We start from the raw sequence: 19464 nt of genomic DNA, 5'->3' as shown, positions 1-19464 counted from the left end.
TCCACTTTTTCATATTGCACTGGAAAAGGCAATACAGAATGCAGATACCAATGCCAACAATGGAGTGGCAATGTTTATGAAACCTGTGCCGGTATGTGATACCGACATATTGATATGATTACCATATCAGAATCACCGCAGAAAAAGCCATTCAGAGAACTGCAAGTGTCATGCAAAAGAATGGGTTTACAAATAAACAGTTGCAAATATGAAGTTTATGAGTCTACCTTTTCTGTATCATGTTCCTCAGGAAGTGTAAGGTCTCATTGGAATGTGTAAAAAGCTCCATATCATCCAGAGGCCTCTGCCCCGCCTGAAATCTCACTATCAAACCACAGTGTCTACCGCGGCATGCCCTGGAAAAAATTATTATAATTATAGTGGTACCTCCGAATAATTAAGTAGGTGGCGCTAATGTGTTTATTGTTGATGGTTAGTATCGCTGTTGTCTAGATTGCACCAGTTGTATAGTCCTGTCTCGCCTGGCGCCTTCCAACTCATTCTTTTTAATGCAAGTCATTTTTAATCACTTTTTCAAAATTCCAAATGAATGTAAACCTTTCAACTCTTTCAAGATTTTTGAGTTTTTCAATTTTTTTTATTATAATTTCAGGATTTGAGTCCATGACCCAACAGAGGCCGGCAAACTAGCTGTTAAAATATGATTTAAATTACCTATACAATGGTAATATCTCCCGAATGGGGGTATATCTCCGGTCGCACTCTTCCACATATTCAGTCAGGACTCGCAACACTCGGCACAACCGAACACAGCACGCAGTCGCCTCTGAAAATAAAAGAATGATTATAAGACTTAAAGCAGATCACTCTTTCAATTACACTGCAGAGTAAAAGAGGACGGAAGCCATGGGGGTTATTCACAAGAGTGGCGATCCAGCAGCATCTGAAAATCTATATAAAACAGTCTATCACCGAGGACTCACTAGCCAGTTCACTAACCCATGACAAGATTCAGTGGAGAATCAATTTGCAAAACTCAAAAGTTTAGACATTTTTTATACTCATTGTTTTTATTAATCTCTTGATGGTAGAGGCATACTCACGCTGCGGAGTTTCGGATTCGGCCAGTGCTTGATGCGTGGCCTTTAACCTCTGGCAACAGTCAGCCACGAAGGTCTCGTGGTAGGAGTCGGCCACTAGTCTCCCGCCCGGGTTGGCGCACAGCTCTCTCATCAGCTCGATACCCCGCGACGCTATCTCTTCACTGCAGTCACTTATCACCTTTAACAAACAGAATACTATATACACCCCTTGTATCCCAAAAAGCGGCTATTACATCACTTGCTTTCTCCGTTCATTCAGCTTCATTCAAAACACACCTCTAAAACGGTTTCCTATACGTTTACATATTTCTAGAACATTTATTTCGAGCCAAACACCCCCCTTCAAAACATTTGTGCGTAATACAAGCAGTCCTCCACTTAAAATGACTATTTTAAATGCTACGTTTTTTTGGCATTCATAAAACCTCATGACTTCCCACTTAAATCTTCCATCACCTAATTCTCAGGCATTAGCGCCTGCTTCAGGAATCATTGCTCTGGAATGTAAGATTGTATAGCGGACAGTATCCACCCTTTTGCATAGTGTTTTTCACTTGTGCTCCAATCATTGATAACCCGTGTGCCACGGTTTGCCTCTGGCTGACTTCCCTCAGAACACGGTCAAGTCACTTACATATGTAGCCCCATACAATACATGATCGTTGTCTACAGAATACGCTCTATCGTTTATAGACCCTGCCACAATCCCGGTGATGATTTAACCACTTAACCTAATACAATACAAAAAGACTTACCCTCCACAGATAGTCCAAGCCGATAAGATCAGCCTCGTCCATCTGGTATCCTCTCCGCTTGGCTTTTAAATTCCCTTCTTTCACGTTGACAGCTCGAAAAAATCTAAAATCAATAATTCAATTCATTCAATTGACCACTCAATTTTCTGTTTCAGCAGCTTTATTCCAACCTGCCGCGAGTTTGCGTCATAAATTCATAAATGTTTCACCTAGAATTGCGTAGTTTAGGTTATTTTGCTATTATTGACAATGATAGCAATACCATCCTTTCGTGACAATTTCAAATTTCAAAGTATATCTTGGCAACATCACTGCACATTTATTATTTTACTGAATTGGTTGTTCGAATGAATGTAAAATTGTGTTGAAATGATTGCAATTTTTGACAAATGCAGACGGTAACAGTGCTGCCAACTGTCGTTCACAAAAACATCCCATACGGGCCACGAAAACAAGCTATTTGGCAGGAAAAAAACGCTAAAGTCAATATCTTTCCTTTCGCTTATGGAAAAAACTGCAAAAATTGAAAAAATGTCTGCGTGTAAAAACCAAACATTTTAACAGAAATATCTTTCAAAATTGACAACAAATGCCTATATTGTGTCAACAGCGTTCCAAGTTTCATGTCATTCAGATAATCGTCAAACTGATGTGATATACCACATACATACATTAAATTACATGACACCGTTTCACTGCATGGCCATGAATGCTCCAAGTGTTAAATTATGTTACTAAAATAAGTACCGATCTACTTGCATTAAGTAGGTATCTAGTAGATAGTCGGAAATTTGATGTACATGAAAATAAATAACTAAATATCTAGCACATTTAAAACTGTTGGAAGCATCAAAAAATTCTAGTAAAAATCCCACAAGCCAGATACGTTTTTTGAAAACTAGATGCCTATCGAAAAATGCTAGAACAGGCGGTAACAGTGTAAAGCTTATGAGCATTGATGTGACAAATTGACTAGATACACCTTCGCCATCTTTCGTAACCGGTGTTACTGAAACTAATCTCTATGAAAGAATAGTGCAAAACGGTTGTCAATAAGAATTAGAATTCAATTTCAATAACACTACTTAGTCGATAATTATTGTTATATAATTAATTTTTAAATAATATATTATATTCTCCTCGTGAAGGAAAAGTTATAAGTTTAACGGTAACCTTTCAAAGCACTTGATCCCGCTGTGAGTGAGCAGCTTGGGGTCAAGCATGAGCACGTTCTGCTTGAAGAACTGCAGGTTGATGCCAGGGTCCAAATCCGGCTCCATGCCCATCAGCTTGCTAAACCACCGGAAACAAGCCTCGCGGTCGTCAGGGGACACTGCCCTCTCTGCGAGACACACCCAGATCTGTTTCGCCTGCAAAGATATTTGTACAGTGAAGCCAACTCAAGTAGAGCACTTTAATATATCATGAAGACTGCCTGTTAGACAGAGGTAAATAAACAAAAGGTAAAACAATACACTGTGATTAATGTGTATATATTATGCTCTAGTTAAAAGAGGATAACTAATAGAGAGCTTAGTTTGACTAACCTGTTCAGCACACAGCCATAGTTGTCCGTCCTTCAGTAAGAAGCGGAGAAAAGCCAGCCTTTCTTGGACCTGCGCTACATGAGGATATCTTCCGTCGGGAAGCCAAGTCTCCCAATCCAGATCTGGTTGTTCTGTTGATAAACATATAAAATACTCCTTTATACAGTCTAACTCATTTATTACGGAGAAGATGAGACCGACTGAATTTGCTCGTTATAAGCATTACTCATTATATCGTTACATAACATTTTTCGCGGCACATTCTATTTAAGCATAGAACATAAAAAATCCCCAAAACAAGCATGGCATTCATAAAAGAAGTTGTTTATTGTAATGAAATGCTGAGCCGCCGGCGCTGGTAGGTACCTGCTGACTTCACAAAGCTTGGATTTTTACATGCAATTTCAACCATATGCGTAGATACTTTTTCAATGTTGTCGGCGAAAACACCAATTAGGTAGTTAGACACTTAACTAGTGTCATAAACGTAATCCAATCCCGGCGGCATCAGTTAAACTTAAATTTTCAAATTAGAACAATATGTATGTCTATTTTTAAATTTAGATTTCGAGCTTGTATAATTTCTAATATGAAAGCTATTAAATTGAAATAAATAAACCACTCACGTTTAAAAACTGCCCTAGCATGCTCCATATATGAGGTGAGTGAATCGGTAACCAGGATGACGAGGGAGTGCTGACTCTGGAGCCTTTCGATTACGGCCTGTCTGAGCAGGGCAGCAGGAGGCGGCCGGGCCCCCGCCTGCTGCCCATTGTTGGCCGCAATGGGAGCGTTTGGAACTGCCGACCCTCCCCCGCACGGCATCCCGCTGGAGTTGAGCGGCGCCCCCGATATGTTGGTAAGATTCCCGCCGGCCCCACCGCCAGATCGAGCTTTGTACAGGCAGCAGATTTCTCGTATCTGTTTGAGGGCTGGCAAGGCCCAGCGTTCTGATGATTTAAGCTCTTCTACGCATCTAAAAATGAAGACATAATAATCAATATTAAATAAACGCTCCTTGCTATTCTAAGGCATATGGATGCTTCGTGTGTTCACTCCTAAGCGAAGCATCGTGGATTATGTTGTATACGGATGCTGTATATGGTCATTAATCAATCGTGGAAATGGAGGCAGGATTAATATCAAACTAGAGTATATTATAATAACTGAATTTATTGTTAGTCTGAGTTACACTAGACATATTTTAAACTTAGTAATAACATTGATATTGTATTAGAATTGAATTACATGTTACTAGATTGACTGGAATTTCAAGTATGATAAAACTGATTTGTATTTTGTGTGGTTCACTTGATCTGCTAACAATATTGTTCTAATATTGACACCTGGCAGTTCACATTCCTAACTACACTGAACTCCCTTTTTAGACAGTTTTTTTTTTACACGATTTCGAAATGACACGGTGCAAAGCCATCAGCTCTGAATGCATGTTGGAGACCAATTTGGCCAGTATGTGTTAAAACATAGTGAATAATTTTTGTTACCTTTTACTTTTTAACACGGTATCGCGTGGAACGTATCTACCGTGTAAATGGGGAGTTCAGTGTATATACATGTCGGTCACATCTAATACAAAAAGAATCCCTGTTGTCCAAACAATCTTTTCACTTATATTGAATTTATCTCAGCACCTGTAGTTTCATCGATTGACACTTCCGAGGCATTAATTGCATTAATTGCATACATGTCCATCTTCAATGTGATGAGGGTACAGATTCTTCATTTTTATTTCCTCATTTCTCAAAGGTTGTTGTTAGTAGAATCAGGCTTGCTGACTCAGTGACTCACGACAACCATAAATAACAATTATTGTCGAAAAAGAGCTTCTTGTCCACGTGTTAAAACTGTGAACTAACAATCCCCTCCAGTGCAGCTAATCTCGCACTTCCGTTTTCAAATGAGGAACGTCCCCAAATTTATCATTTCATTTTACGCCCCCGTGGTGTTCGGATCTATCGATTTACATAAATTGAAGCTTTTTATAATAAAAATATGTCTAACACAATCAGGAGCATGGGCGGCTGGCTCCTAGGGTCAAATAGTCAATGACCTCCCAAAAATAAATATCTTACAATCTATATACATTATACAATGTCAATTATCTCCTATATATTATTATCCTAAGCCTTTTTCCGTTTTGGCGAGCGATTGTAACGTGACGCACGCTAATTTGTATGTACGTGTATCTAACCACCATACACACACACACGTATCTCAACTCTCACAAGCGTTTCTCGGTCAATTTCATGAACGCCAAGATTCATATTTCTTAATAATATTTCTTTCTCTCTCATTTCCCATATGTGAGACGGAAAGAAAGCACAAAACACGCCTTTTTTTCATATTGTTTTATCACTTGCATACACAAAATTTTGGTCATTGCCGAAAACGAGACAGCTATACTATTTTCAATATGTAAAATGAAACAGAATGATATAAATTTTTCCTTAAATGTTTCAAGAGTTTTGTTCTGTGGTTTCAAGGTCTCATTTGTGTGGCAAACCTTTTTATTCTTATTTGTTGTCGCTTATTATTTCAAACTGACCATTGTTCTCTGAAAGTTTCATATGTTATTAATTTGTAGTTCAGTTTAAATCCAACCTTTGAGTAAAACCCATCGACTGCAATTTCTGTATTAAACCATTGTGTACAAGTTACCGATTAAAATGTAATCTGCTATATTAATCATAAAGTTACCTTCTAATGAGATCAGTGGAAATATAAAAAGTGTTTATATATAAATGATCCCGCCATTCCATAACACTAGGTATTATAACGGAGTTTTTATTAAATGTGTTTGATTGTTTTAATCTTATGTTCTTAAATAGTATTAAGTACAACAGTTATTAGGTGTATAAATAGACACACAAAGTTTATTTTTTGACCTAATTTACAAAAAATTATAACGTGTTGGGTGCAATTTCGGTTAACGATGAGTTGACAACGTGAAAAATGGAATTTTTTTAAGGGTAAGTAACCTACATATAAAAATTTATAGTACTTCTTCTATAATGTATAAAAAGCTAATTTGCAATACGTCTTTTAAGTATACAACGAAAAGGCAAATTAAAATAATATATTCAAAATTGACCTACCCCGTTGCCAGGCTTAAGGCCGCTATTGATCAGGAGTGATGTTAGAATTATTATTAGTAAATTTTTGGTTTATTGCCAAGAAGAAAAAGAGTCACATCTAAAAGGAGAGCCGATACATTATTTAAACACGCCTCCAACATGCGTTACCGTCGTGACAGGCATGTCACCGAGAAATCTTCTATGTGTGACTACACTGACTTCATGTTATCGCCGATCTCTTTTTGTCGGCCAGTACGTGCAACAATTCTAATCCTAAATTGACCATCTCGACACTTGCTGTGATTAGTTCATAACATACATTGTGTGCTACTGTTAAAAATTATAAATAAACCCAGAAATATAAAATAATATATTGGTCAGCTTGGTGGCTAACCTTAACCCGATCGCCGCGGATGGGACATATGTTGTTTTTTACATAAGCTCTGATACTGGGCGGATGTCGCAACTGTTGATATCGAAAATTGAAATGTCGGTAAAGTAGGAAATACTTCACGCATAGTATTAATTTTTGTATTGAAAAATGCTCTGATTCGTGTTCGTACCGCCATATCGATAACTTTGTCAAAAATATGTTGTTTTAATTTCATAAACATCGATCTTTCGAACCCCCTCGATCTATCGAGATTCGCCGGTACGATTGCATCAGTTCAAATCTACGCGGTATTTTTCGCGGCTGCGCAGTAGGTATACAAAATATATTTCATTCGAGTTGAGTGTGCGCCGAGTATTTACCGTGTAAAGTTGAATTCACCGCGATTTTTACATCATGTGCGGGAATACGAAAAAGACAACCAAAAAACGAAAAGAAATTTGTTGTAATATTTCTAAAAATGTACTTGAACTTGTGTTCTGGATTATGTCATTTATTACTCATGTGTCTCCCTAATTGTTTCAAAGTCATAAATCGAGCTCATTATTGAAAGTCGTAAACATTTAGTAAAGATGCGTCCACACGGAATGAAAAAATATATATTATTATATTTTAGAGGATTGCAAGTTTTACCAATAAATTACGAATTACTATGAAGGAATATATAAAACGTATAAATTTTTGCTAAAAAACACACGGGTAGGTATAAAATATAATATAAAATATAAATCATGGAATATTGACTTTTCAACTATATTACATAATTATCTTCGCGTACAATTTAATGCTTATAAATTTTTTAAACCTTACCCAAAAAAAAGTTTTTATAGCACTTGGAAAAACGCAATTCAAAAAATAAATATTGTTTTTTTTACAAAACATAAAATGACAATCACTAACATAATACAATGCTCAATAAAACTGAAAAGTAATCTACAAAATCCAAGTTTCACTAAAAAAAAAAAACTAAAAAATTATTATAATATTTTCAACGAGTGTGGACGCACCTTTACGCTTAAATTAGAATGGCCCATAAAACATGTAAAATGCTGACACAATCTATGCCACGAAATAAAACTGGTGACTACCATCCAATTTTAATGGATTTGTCATCTATAAAACTTACACTAATTAACAATAATTCATAAGTCACCAATAAAAGCTATTATTTTCAATAATTTTTATGGCATTTTTAAGTGTTTTTAACACGCGTAAAATAAAATTAGTCAGTGATTAATTGCCTTCATCGGCGCACTTGTTTTGAAGTCGAGTGTTTGTCATAGAAAATGGCTACAGAGTTTATCCGAACAAAGCAATACGGTAGTTTTGTTAAAGTAAACACAGTGAAATTCAACACTCCATTATGTGTTTTAGTGTGGCACTTGGATCCTTATGTATCAAGGCATGATAACAGTTGTAGCCACAATTTTTAACTGCCGTATTTATTATAATACAGCGAAGAATAACATTTCGAAAAACCTACCGCGGACAGCACATCTTTTGTATGGAAACTTAACGCGCCGATCGGGTTAACAGTCTTTCAAATTTTCTTACTTCAAATATTACCACAAACTATTGGAAATTGTATGCGGGCAAGTAAAGTTACAAGTTGCCGAAGTTACCAACATATTAATTTTGTTTCGTATTACTATTGTTTGACAATAATGAATACAGTCCATTGACTGCTATTATAAATGCAAATGTCAATATGACACCAGGCCAGAAGCGGAACCTAATGCTTTCGAGGCAATTTTTTTAACCCGATCTTCGAGTTGTCCAAGCTATAATAAAAATGTCTCTATGACTAGATAAAAAGATTCAACCTGATATTTATCGATCAGGCCAGACGGTCTATCGGTAATTTGAGCATAAAAACTAATATCGCTACATGTAAAACAACATTTAACATTAAAATCTACGGAGTTAACCGAAGTTTGAAACAGAGAACTCACAATGTGCTCTATTCGACCGTTTCCCAATATCGATAAAAAGGGAAGAGGCTGTATAATTTGTAACTTACTTATCTAACCAGATGGTCTTCTGGGCATCCCTATCTTTACAGCAGCTGTAGTCGAGTATCTTGGCGTGGTTGGTCAAGGCTACATCCATCACCTCTGTACAGATCTCCGCCGAGTGAGCCAAATTCCAAAACAGCACCATAACCTACACAATATCAATGGTTTCAATGAAAGCATAACATAATAAAGAATTAATTGGGAATATTTATTCGCAATAAAACTACGATAATTCGAAATTCGTAATTCAAAATAATTTTTGAATATTCTTCTTTCCATAATTCTAATTTTCTAATCAATGTACTTTATACATAAAAATATATTTGGCCAAAAAATACCTATTATACTTGAAATAGCACATTGTCAATACCTTGTGTGCCATCACTCCATCTTTATCATCCTCGGCCAACCTTCTTATCACCTCCAACAGTTTGTCGCTTTGTTTTTTACTCGACGTTGACCAACTAGCCTGAAAATAAAAGAAAAACATATTATGAAGAATAATCCAGTTTATCGGCTATTTTCAAAATGTGTTTTCCGCTGTATTCCTGATAACCAAACAGTACCGAATATTCATCAATAAAGACGGAGCCTAAATATATTAAGATGATGCATTGAAATAAGCGGCTGTAAACTCTCACCATCTTTGGCGGCTTGTTTCGACATTTCGTTATTCTTGACACGACCTGCCCATTCACAGGTAGTTATAACTACATTTAAATTATACTGTCAATAATTATGATTGATTGATTGAGTGAATCTAAAATGTGTTAAAATACCTGCGATTGTTGACAGATGCGGTCGATAACAGGTGGAGTTTGCTACAAATTAATCTGCAATGCGAAATGACAGCCAGCTAGTTTGAACAGCAGACCAGAGTCCTCCTCTTATCAGCTTTCATATATTTGGGCTTTGTCTAATAGAGAAGGCGAAGAAGAAGAAGAAGAGTTGCAACTGCAACTACTTAACTGATCAGCCTTAAAAATTTAACATTCAAAAGTAAGATTCAATAGTTTCGAGTAGGAAAAAAAAATGGGTAGAAGGAGCACAGAGCAAGACAAGACGATACAACAGGCACGGCCTAAACATTGCAAATAATACCTACCATCAACAATAAGCTCATCAGCTCTGTCTACACTTATACACAAATCTTGAAGTTTTTTTTTCAGTTTCACTTTCATATTATGTTTAGGCTCCGTCTATACAAAGGAAGATTTCTCTCACCTTGAAACAGTCGAAGAGATGATCCAACTGGTCGGGGGTGAAGTCCCAGGCAAGCTTGGCCAGCAGGTCATGCACGTTCTTGACGATGGCCTCGTGCTTCCCCTGCTGCGCGCCCCAGATGGCGTCCAGGTGCGCCAGAGTCAGCGTCCCCTCCTTGATCATAAAGCGCACCATCTTCTCGAGCCGCTCCACGTACTGCGGCTGGTGCATCGAGTCACGGAGCACTATCTCCAGCACGTTATTCTCTTGGATCCATTGCTGTCGGTGAAAATACAAAGTAGAATAAAATACAAACTGCAAAAATCAATCAATCTGGCACTTACGGATAAAAGTGCCAAATGAAGAATTATGAGTATATTAGCGATATAAACCTAAATAATTCGGTAAACTTATTCATTATGATGCTCTATCTTACCATGCAAATCTGTTATTTTCATTTTTACCAATGCACATATGAGGTGCCTGGAAATAAAAACGGCAGTTTTTAAAAATTGATAAAAACAAAAATGCAATTGTTCACCAGGTGACACCAGAATATTGCCGTTTTTGTTTCTATCGATTTTGAAAAACTTCCACTTTTGTTTCCAGACACCACATATTAGGAAGTGTTATTTTTCCATAAATATCGACACATGAGAATGCGGCATTAAACTCCTTGTATCAAGAATCCAAATTCTTTGGACGTAAAATATTTTTACAGCACCAAGTTATAACGCAGACGGGCATCTTGCGTCTTCAATTGCGATAAAAACTGGATATACAAAATCTGTGGATATTTCTGTGTTACTCACGGCAATAGTGGCAGACGTAAGCCAGTCGGGTTTGGAAGGCTGTGAGACGGATCCGATGACCTGATTGACTTCATTCAGCGCTGACATCTTACCGTTGAAGGATGGCATCTGCAGTAACCTCAGGATCATTTTTAACCTAAACATTTCTAGACCTGTAAGGACAAAACAATAAACACCATTAATAATTGACAAGCAATATCAAATTAATGTATTGCAGATTCCAATGCATAATTAAATATCTGCATGCCACAGAGCACTCAAAGCTTATCTAAAAAGATTCACACCAAGGGACGATGACTGTTATCCATGTGATGGCAACACCTCTCAAACAGTGGGAAGTCATTAACGACTACCTAACACTAGAAAAGCATAGCCCATAGGACCCCAGGACAAATAGAATCCTGATTTTTTCCTATTACACAAAGGAAGAGATCTCTCGATTCTTACGAGCCTATAGATTGATCAAAATATATCTCCGGTCGATCACGATTAACGCATTGGACATACCTTCTCTATAAAATCTACTTATACTTATGCCTAATTTTCTCTGGATGACCGATTGCTAATCCACCATTGAATCAAAAAACACGCAGGTGTATTTGCAACAATACTCTTTAGACTTGATAAGTAGAAAAATATGTTTTATTGATATTTGGATGAATAATGCAATAATATCCAATGAATCACCTTTAATGAGGTCAGGGTTCTGCGTGGCTTTTAAAGCGAGGCACTTGCAGGTCCTGATGAGGCACGAGAGTGTATCCGTCTTGTTCTCGCTGCTACCTGCCTCCCGTTTCAACTCCTCGTCCGAGAGACGCTCCAAGACTGCAGGAATCCATTCCTGCAAACAGATGTACCGATTACTCTGGAATCTTCTAAACTTTCAAGACTATGGATTCTTATTTCATTGTGGATAGATAAATAAATTGATGTAGAATTTTTTAAATAATTTGACTACACTACAATGAATCAGCAGTGCCGTGTCAAAGCGTGTCGACTATAACTAGCCTTATTATTTTTTGTATTACAACACTGCCGATTCAGCAATATTTTTAGTGCGGTTTAGTGAGGCTTTTCATAATAAATCCTCAATGTATATTCAGTTGTTATGTTGAAAGTTGGTGCATTGAAATACAGCGGCAATGTTTAGCTGATATTCGGCAGCGACGATCAATTAGTTATTAATACTTCTCGTGACAACTATTTAGTGTTTTTTTCAGCTTTATCTTCATATGTTTAGGTCCACAGTGGTTTTAGGAGAAAAATAGTGTTGAAATGCTTCCAGTTTTGATAGATGCAGGCAAAAATAATGCTACAAATGAATACGCAATGTGGAATGAATTGCATCTGATTTAGTCGTAGTAGTTAACAGTAGGCCACAGGTAGACCTTTCAATTAGCGAGCATGCATGATACCGATTACACTATTCCAACTACCGAGTGAGTGTCATTTTTTATCCATATAATTCTCCTTTATCGATAGAGTAGAAAACTATTATTGTAGACACAAACCAATAATTTCTTGATTTTTAAAAGTATTACTTTGAGTCAGTATTAACAGATGACTGCATAATATTAATATTATATTTGTTTGGAAATTTAATCAATGGCAATACATTTCGATTTTAATTCCATTAAAAATACAAAATCAAATATTATGAAATTTATATAGCTGGTACCGATAAGTTCAGTCACATGTTTCACCACACGCTCAGTTTTTTACAACTTTACTTTCACATATTTAACCTCAATCCAATAGATTCCATTTCCAATTTATTTTTATGAATGTCTTTAGATTTTACAAATTCTCTTCTTCTTTCTTTCACACGAGTTTCAGGGCACTCACCAGTATAGGCATTAGGTGCTTATTAATAGTGTAGGAAGTAAGCAGATCATGGCACAGTCCGAAGGGCCTGATGAGCTGCCACACGGCCATGACAGCGTCAGCCGCGTTGCCCGCCTCGCCCACCGCGCAAGCCGCGCTGCCCAATGAGGAGGCGGAGCCGCTCATCACCGTCGCCGGATTCGAGAGCTCTTTGTCTGGCGGCACTTGCACCGCGGGGCTGGCATCGATCGCCTTCGTAACAGCATCCGGAGACGATTTATTTGAGGGGGACTCTTTTTCTTTGGGGGTGTCGTTTTCCTGGAAGAAGAATATTTATGAGTTTTTTGGATTATTACTAAGGCCATCCGCTCACGCAGAAACTAAAATCTGACGAACGACTGATGCTTCACACATGGAGCTACTGAAACCTAATAATCTCATAACCTCAAACTGTCAAACCCATTGTCTTTCCTACTTCATTCTAAGATTTTTCTGTAATATCTTTACGGAAATATTCTGGCAACCTATAATAATTATAGGTAATTATTATACAGGCAGGAGTTTTTCTAAACATCTGCCACATATTTTAAATTAAAAATCGGTTCGCCTGTCTTAACTTGTGACGTCTTGGCTTGTTCAGTTCAGTTCAGTGCTACCAATTTTGGTAAGAAAATATGATTTTTCATCAAATCTACTGATTTTGGTACAACTCTTTTATGGGTGACTGGAAACTGTGAGACTAGCATGTCGCGTCTCTTCGGTTTCGGTCGCGGACATTTTGAAACTGAGAGATTCCAGCGTCAGCGAGCCACTATTGAAATACATTGGCTAGATACTGGAGTTTCAGTCCTTTTTTGAGTATTCACGACAGCGGATGGCCTAAAGAGGTTTGAAATTTTTCCACTCCACTGTGGAGAGAGCCTTACGCACAATTGAGCTTCCTTGGCTGTATACCTACCACCAAACACCAACAGGCCGATTGCCTTATGAAATGGCAACTGAGTACGCATCAAGAGAATCATTGCAAGAGAAGATGTGAATGACTTCATTTTAAACTGAGGCGTAGTTCTCCTCCTACAGATTAGGAGAATGGTTTGACGATGAATGCATAAAGGATAAGCAAGCAACTTCACCACAAACGCAAACTAATTTGTAACGCCTCAGTGTCCTAAATAACTAACTATTCTCTAAAATATGTCTACAAAGAGTCTTACAATTCGTTGGCCACATAGCCAGATGGATAAACAATAATTTGGAAATGTTCATTATCAGCGGAAACAGTTGATGCGAAGGAAGCAGATTGCCTACACGCTGATTCGACCGAATCAAAGACCCTATGGGTCTCTCAATAATTTCAACTGTACCGACATCAGAACGCAGGGATTGCTAGTGTTAGAGAGTGAGGGTAACAGAAATGAAGAAATAAACAAAATAGAACCTCAACGCCGACGGGTCCATTGTCAGTCTTGGTGACGGCGTCCGATCCATCTGTCTCTGTCGCTGTGGTGTTCTCCTCTGACGATGGGGCCAATTTGAGACCTGTAACTGCCGTGAAGCGCTCTGCCACCCTTTGAAACCCTTCCAGATAGCCAAACCTAACCAAAATAACATTTAATCATTATCTTGCATAGAATTACCCCTCTACCAACAGCGGCCTTTACTAACATCATGCATGTGCGCTGCACTCCCACCATTTTCTGAAACAACTCAATGTGCATCATTGCTATTCATAAGTCATCACTCGCCTATCGCAATTCAATCCATGTAAATTTGTAACAATAGCATGTACCCACTGAACAGTCATAAAAAAGCGCTGACGGAGGTAGAGCACGGATGGATCTTAGTTTGTCAGAAATATAACATTGGATGATTTAAATATATGCAGAATCGTGAGGCAGAATCGTGAGGCACATTCGCACAAAAATATTATTAGCATTCGGGTTAGCGGCCGATCTTTTATATTGCAGCATTCGTATTCACTAAATTCGACACAGCAAAAAACACATTACACACTGAATAATGCCATAGCTGACATTTAGAAGGATTGATAAAAAATAGTTTTATTTAAATTTCATATAACTTCAACGTTCTTCAACTTCCTCTGTGACAATCAGCATTTTTGTGTGTACAGTTATCGTGTACTATTAGGTTGTGCAATGGATAGCTCACCAATTTATTAAGTCAACCAGCCACCCTCTGCGGCTCCTGTGATCTTGGGAGCGGGCATACACCATGCTGTCCGGAACAGCCTCGCTCTGACGGCTTGCATTGAAAGAATGGAATCTGGAAAAAGACCATCAGTCAATCGGTTGTCAATGTCTAGGGACTAACTCAAAACATGATTATTTTGAATGTAGATACAGTAGATGCACGGTAATCCGGCGTGTCCAATAGTCCGGCATTTTGCAACTCAGCTCTCCTGCTCTATAATCCAGCAGGTTTCACATTAAACTGCCGGATTACAGAGCGAAGAGCCGTTCGCTCGGCAGTTCGGTGCCCGACCTTGACAGATTATTTATTATTTCCTATAGAAATCCAATAATCCGGCATAGGTGAAAAAATATGGGTGCCGGATTACCGAGCGCCTACTGTAGATAGATATAATATTGCTGTGAACAGTAACTACATATTTTTTAGTAATTATTATCGTTTTTTTTTTGTGATTTTACCGAGGCTTTGACTGTGACTCGCTGTCATATCGCCTCTTCTCTTCTCTATTTATTATCGTTTATTTATGAAATATTCAGAAGTTAATCGTAACACAAATCATATCTAACAATAAATCGAAATATCGAAGAAATAAAAGCGTTTTTATACAATATTGTAAAAATATTTAACTAGGTATCTATTAAAGCCATACCTCAGTTGAGACACGGTCTAAAAAGATCGTCGCTAGGCGATGCGCGGATTGCGGGTCGCAGGTGCAAACGAGGCATGTCAAACCAAATATAATTTGTCTTATAAATCCAACATGTGTCCATTGAATGTTCTGTTTATTGTTTTATCAGTAACAATAATAATATATTCATTGACATGTTTTCTTTTTAAAGTAAATAGGTAACACGATTTAAGAATTATTACGGCCGTCGCCATCACGAAGCAAAATGACGTGTTTCCAGCTCTACATTCTCTCTCCGAATGAGAGCGAGTGCAAAATTTCGTCGCGCCTATGGTTGAAAATTATTTGCCGTTTCACTGATGAATCACCTTAAGGCTATACCTCAGTTGAGGCATGGTCTAAAAGGATCGTGGCTAGGCGATGCGCGGATTGCAGGTCGCGGGTGTAAATGACGCATGCCAAACGAAATATAATTTGTCATATAAATCCAAAAAAGGTCCATTTAATGTTCTGTTTATTGTTCTATTAGTAACAATAATAATATTTGCATTCAAATGTTTTCTTTTTAAAGTAAATGGGTAACGTTTTTAATCATCTTTACACGATTTAAGAATTAATAGCCCCGTCGCCATCACGAAACAAATTGACATGTTCCGAGCTCGATGTTCTCTCTCGCGCCTATAGTTGAAAATTATTTGCCGTTTCACTGATGTATCGCCTTAATATACCAATCTCTAATGACGATATTGTGATATTGAAGAAAATTAATGAGCACGGTGAGAATATATAAAACAAAAATTGTGTGTAAACAATTACAAATGACGTTTAAATTATTATTAACGTATTAACCGTATCAACGGATTGAAGCGTCTCTCTACCTATGATTCAATTTATTTTATGGCGGATTGTTGTTTTTGTATTAAGACTTATTATAAAATTAATCATTTTTGTAGCAGTAAAGGAGAAAACCATAATACTATGATAGATTTATTAGCGTTCGAAGCCAACTGTCAAAAATTAATGTAAAAATTTTGTTTCTAAAGTGGCTGTGTTGATTTTTGCAAGTGCTTGACGCTGATCGGCTGTCTATAAAGTCGCATGGACTTATCAACATTTTGAACAAACTGCACCGCGGACTGAACACCGTTAGGAATTCATCCTGATGTTGAAACTCTCTTATGAATTTTTGTCGGTTAGGAACCGATCAACATTTTATTAGTGTGGAAAGCTGCCAGTAGAACACAATGTCATCATTATCCCAATTTTGAATCATATTGGTCCTTCATATATAGGAACTATACGACTCAATTGTAAACACCTCAGATATATACGTACTAGAAAAAAAATGCTACGCCGGACTTGACTTGAATCCGCATCCATTGAAGTCCGGCAAATGTGCTTTACCAATGAAACTGTCTGCGTCCTACTTAATTACGACATATTTAACTGGTATTCATTCATCTGAAGCGCTTCACAGATTGCGTGATTGTTGTTTTCAGTTGTTTTCAAATTATGTATACAAAGGAGACACTTTAATCCGTATTATTAAACGTCATTTGTAATTGTTTACACACAATTTTTGTTTTATATATTCTCATGGTGGTCATTAATTTTCTTCAATATCACAATATCGTCATTAGAGATCGACAACACTATAACTTGAAGTGCGGCGGTTCGAAGAACTAATAGCGCTTGCAATACTCAATGTTTTTATAAGTAGTATTAAATGAAGTAGACTTATTGTATACATACAGGAACTATACAACTCAAATAATGTATGTTCAATAAAGAATGTTACATTCTCAAATCTTGTGAATAATTATTTGTTGAATAAAAAAAATAGTTTAGACTTCGAGTGCACAGCAAATGAAATAATGTATTACACATAAGTGAATTTTTCTTTACTATCGAAATCATAGAATTAAAATATATCATCTACGGTCATCATCTGTGAGCCATTTATCGTATACTTACTTGTTGTTAGGGTTAAAGAGAATGGAGAGGAGGTTGAGCAGATGAACGTTATCCATTCTCAAGGTACAGAGCCTGACGAGCCTCTCGCAGTTGGCGCGGATGCACTGCTGAATGTTTGGTTTCCATGACGACACCGCCTCGTCCGTCAGCAGTTTCGTGAACGACACCGTCAGGGCGTCCCTGTAGAACCGCTGGCATATTGTGCAGTTCACGTCACGCCCTAAACCAATCATTGAAGACATACATGAATAATAATACTATCACAGCCCCAAAGTTAGTTTAAACCACCACTCAGTCAGCCGGCTCGCACATCTAAACTTGTCTCGTCTGCAACATGTCGAATACGTCGATATAACATAGTTGTTATTCACAAAACACATGTTACCAAATGGAGCTCTGCACACTGCTGAAAAGCGACATTTTAGTTTGAAAAAAACATCTTGTGTCGCTAGCAACAAATTTCACGCGACTGGCACTGCATGCCGCTCATCGTCTGTCTTGCAGCTATGCATGCGCAAACCGCTACGAGTCAGCCATTTTAATTCAAACGTCAAGTCAAACTCACAAGTCGCGCCGTATCTTCTACAAAATGACAGACGAGCGCACCAATATTTACTTCATCCAAGAGATTGAAAAATATCCGTGCATATATGATAACACAAAAAGAGACCATTTCAGAAAATTTCTATGCTCAATACATAATAATTGCTGTTTCAGCGTCTGATAGCATTTTAGTGCAATAACGTTTCATTTTTTTGAAGACCACAATGTCACTAGGCTCCTATGTCCGCGGCCATCTATACAACATGAATGCGACACTCCTACAAGGTTTGATTAATGACTGTGTCGCAGATGAAACTAGTTTAGATGTCTGAGTCGGCTTAACTGAGCATTTCGCTTAACGAAGCATCAGCAGTTTTTTATGCCTGCGAATGTCTCAGAAGCAGTTACCCAAGACTGAGATCTTACCGTAAATAAACGTGCCAAAAGAGAGGCGCATGAAGAACTAACAAAAATAAAAATTATAAATGATAATATAAAAAGGCAATACAATCATACCTTCGTTGGCAAATGTGATGGCCGCTTTAAGCAGCACCTCTAGCTCCTGGTCAGGGAGGACAGGAACCACCCAGCGGGCACTGGAGATCTTCTCCTCAAGGGCGGTCAACTTACCGAGGGGGAACTCCATCTGCTGTCAGAACAACACACAATAAATATAGACAATATTTAACAGGCTTTCACATAGAAGTGTGGTGACATTTGTTGAAGATGTACAACAAGCACAGATGTTGCAACAGAGTTAATTATACAGTTACAATTTTAAACGCTAGATATTATTTTCGAATGCGATTTTACGCCAGATGGCGTGCGAAACGTGTAATTGCGTTCACGGAGATTTTGTATATAAGCAAAGTAAATACACAGTTAGTAAATACACATCAGACGCAGATTCATGAAAATCTAATAAATATAATATTATATTTTCAACAACTCAATTCACATGATTGTGCTGGAATCGATTTATGCATAATAATTATATGGTATACTATCACGATAACCATTTACTTTTATTAACGTTTATTCGGCATTCGGATTATCCGGCCATAATGTAATATTAAATCGAAAAATAAAAGAAATATGAAAGTATGCAATAGAGAGTTCAACATATAGGGTCTACTAGGGATATCTAGCGGCAAAATGCGAAAATTTATCATTTGACAGTTAAGCGCCCATAGACATCAAAAAGTGACCATAGAGAAAAATATTTTTCTGTTTTTATATAAGGAATACTTGTTTCAAATAGACGTGCATGTACAAACACCCTTATTTGAATGGAGCATTATGGAACACGAAGCGATTTCTGTATACAGTTTCACACGCAGCTCCATGAACCCTCGACTAGTTAGTAAATGGTTGTAAACGGAAACAGCGTAAGGTTAGAGGT

At 37.5% G+C, this 19464-nt stretch overlaps 1 protein-coding gene across 3 annotated transcripts in view; it reads right to left on the bottom strand.

Moving 5' to 3' along the window:
- The window catches only part of faf (ubiquitin carboxyl-terminal hydrolase-like faf), a 71767-nt gene that overhangs the window by 43689 nt on the left and 8614 nt on the right, over positions 1-19464 (bottom strand). For all 3 annotated transcript variants that reach the window (XM_085951219.1, XM_085951218.1, XM_085951220.1), the window contains exons 2-18: positions 18579-18711; positions 17520-17739; positions 14876-14989; positions 14145-14301; positions 12728-13024; positions 11570-11723; positions 10883-11034; positions 10092-10349; positions 9238-9336; positions 8873-9015; positions 3993-4342; positions 3367-3497; positions 2993-3189; positions 1820-1922; positions 1065-1242; positions 676-787; positions 228-356 (exon numbers count right to left, since the gene is read on the bottom strand). In XM_085951219.1, coding sequence (XP_085807345.1) covers positions 228-356; positions 676-787; positions 1065-1242; positions 1820-1922; positions 2993-3189; positions 3367-3497; positions 3993-4342; positions 8873-9015; positions 9238-9336; positions 10092-10349; positions 10883-11034; positions 11570-11723; positions 12728-13024; positions 14145-14301; positions 14876-14989; positions 17520-17739; positions 18579-18708 — 2924 coding nt within the window. In that variant the 5' untranslated portion in view covers positions 18709-18711. The remainder of the gene's footprint in view (positions 1-227; positions 357-675; positions 788-1064; positions 1243-1819; positions 1923-2992; positions 3190-3366; positions 3498-3992; positions 4343-8872; positions 9016-9237; positions 9337-10091; positions 10350-10882; positions 11035-11569; positions 11724-12727; positions 13025-14144; positions 14302-14875; positions 14990-17519; positions 17740-18578; positions 18712-19464) is intronic.

The sequence above is a fragment of the Rhyacophila brunnea genome, unplaced genomic scaffold (genome assembly GCF_057557595.1).
Source record: "Rhyacophila brunnea isolate RB1 unplaced genomic scaffold, BYU_Rbru_1.0 scaffold_24, whole genome shotgun sequence".
Classification (NCBI taxonomy): Eukaryota; Metazoa; Arthropoda; class Insecta; order Trichoptera; family Rhyacophilidae; genus Rhyacophila; species Rhyacophila brunnea.
This window is presented reverse-complemented; position numbering and strand designations above follow the sequence as displayed.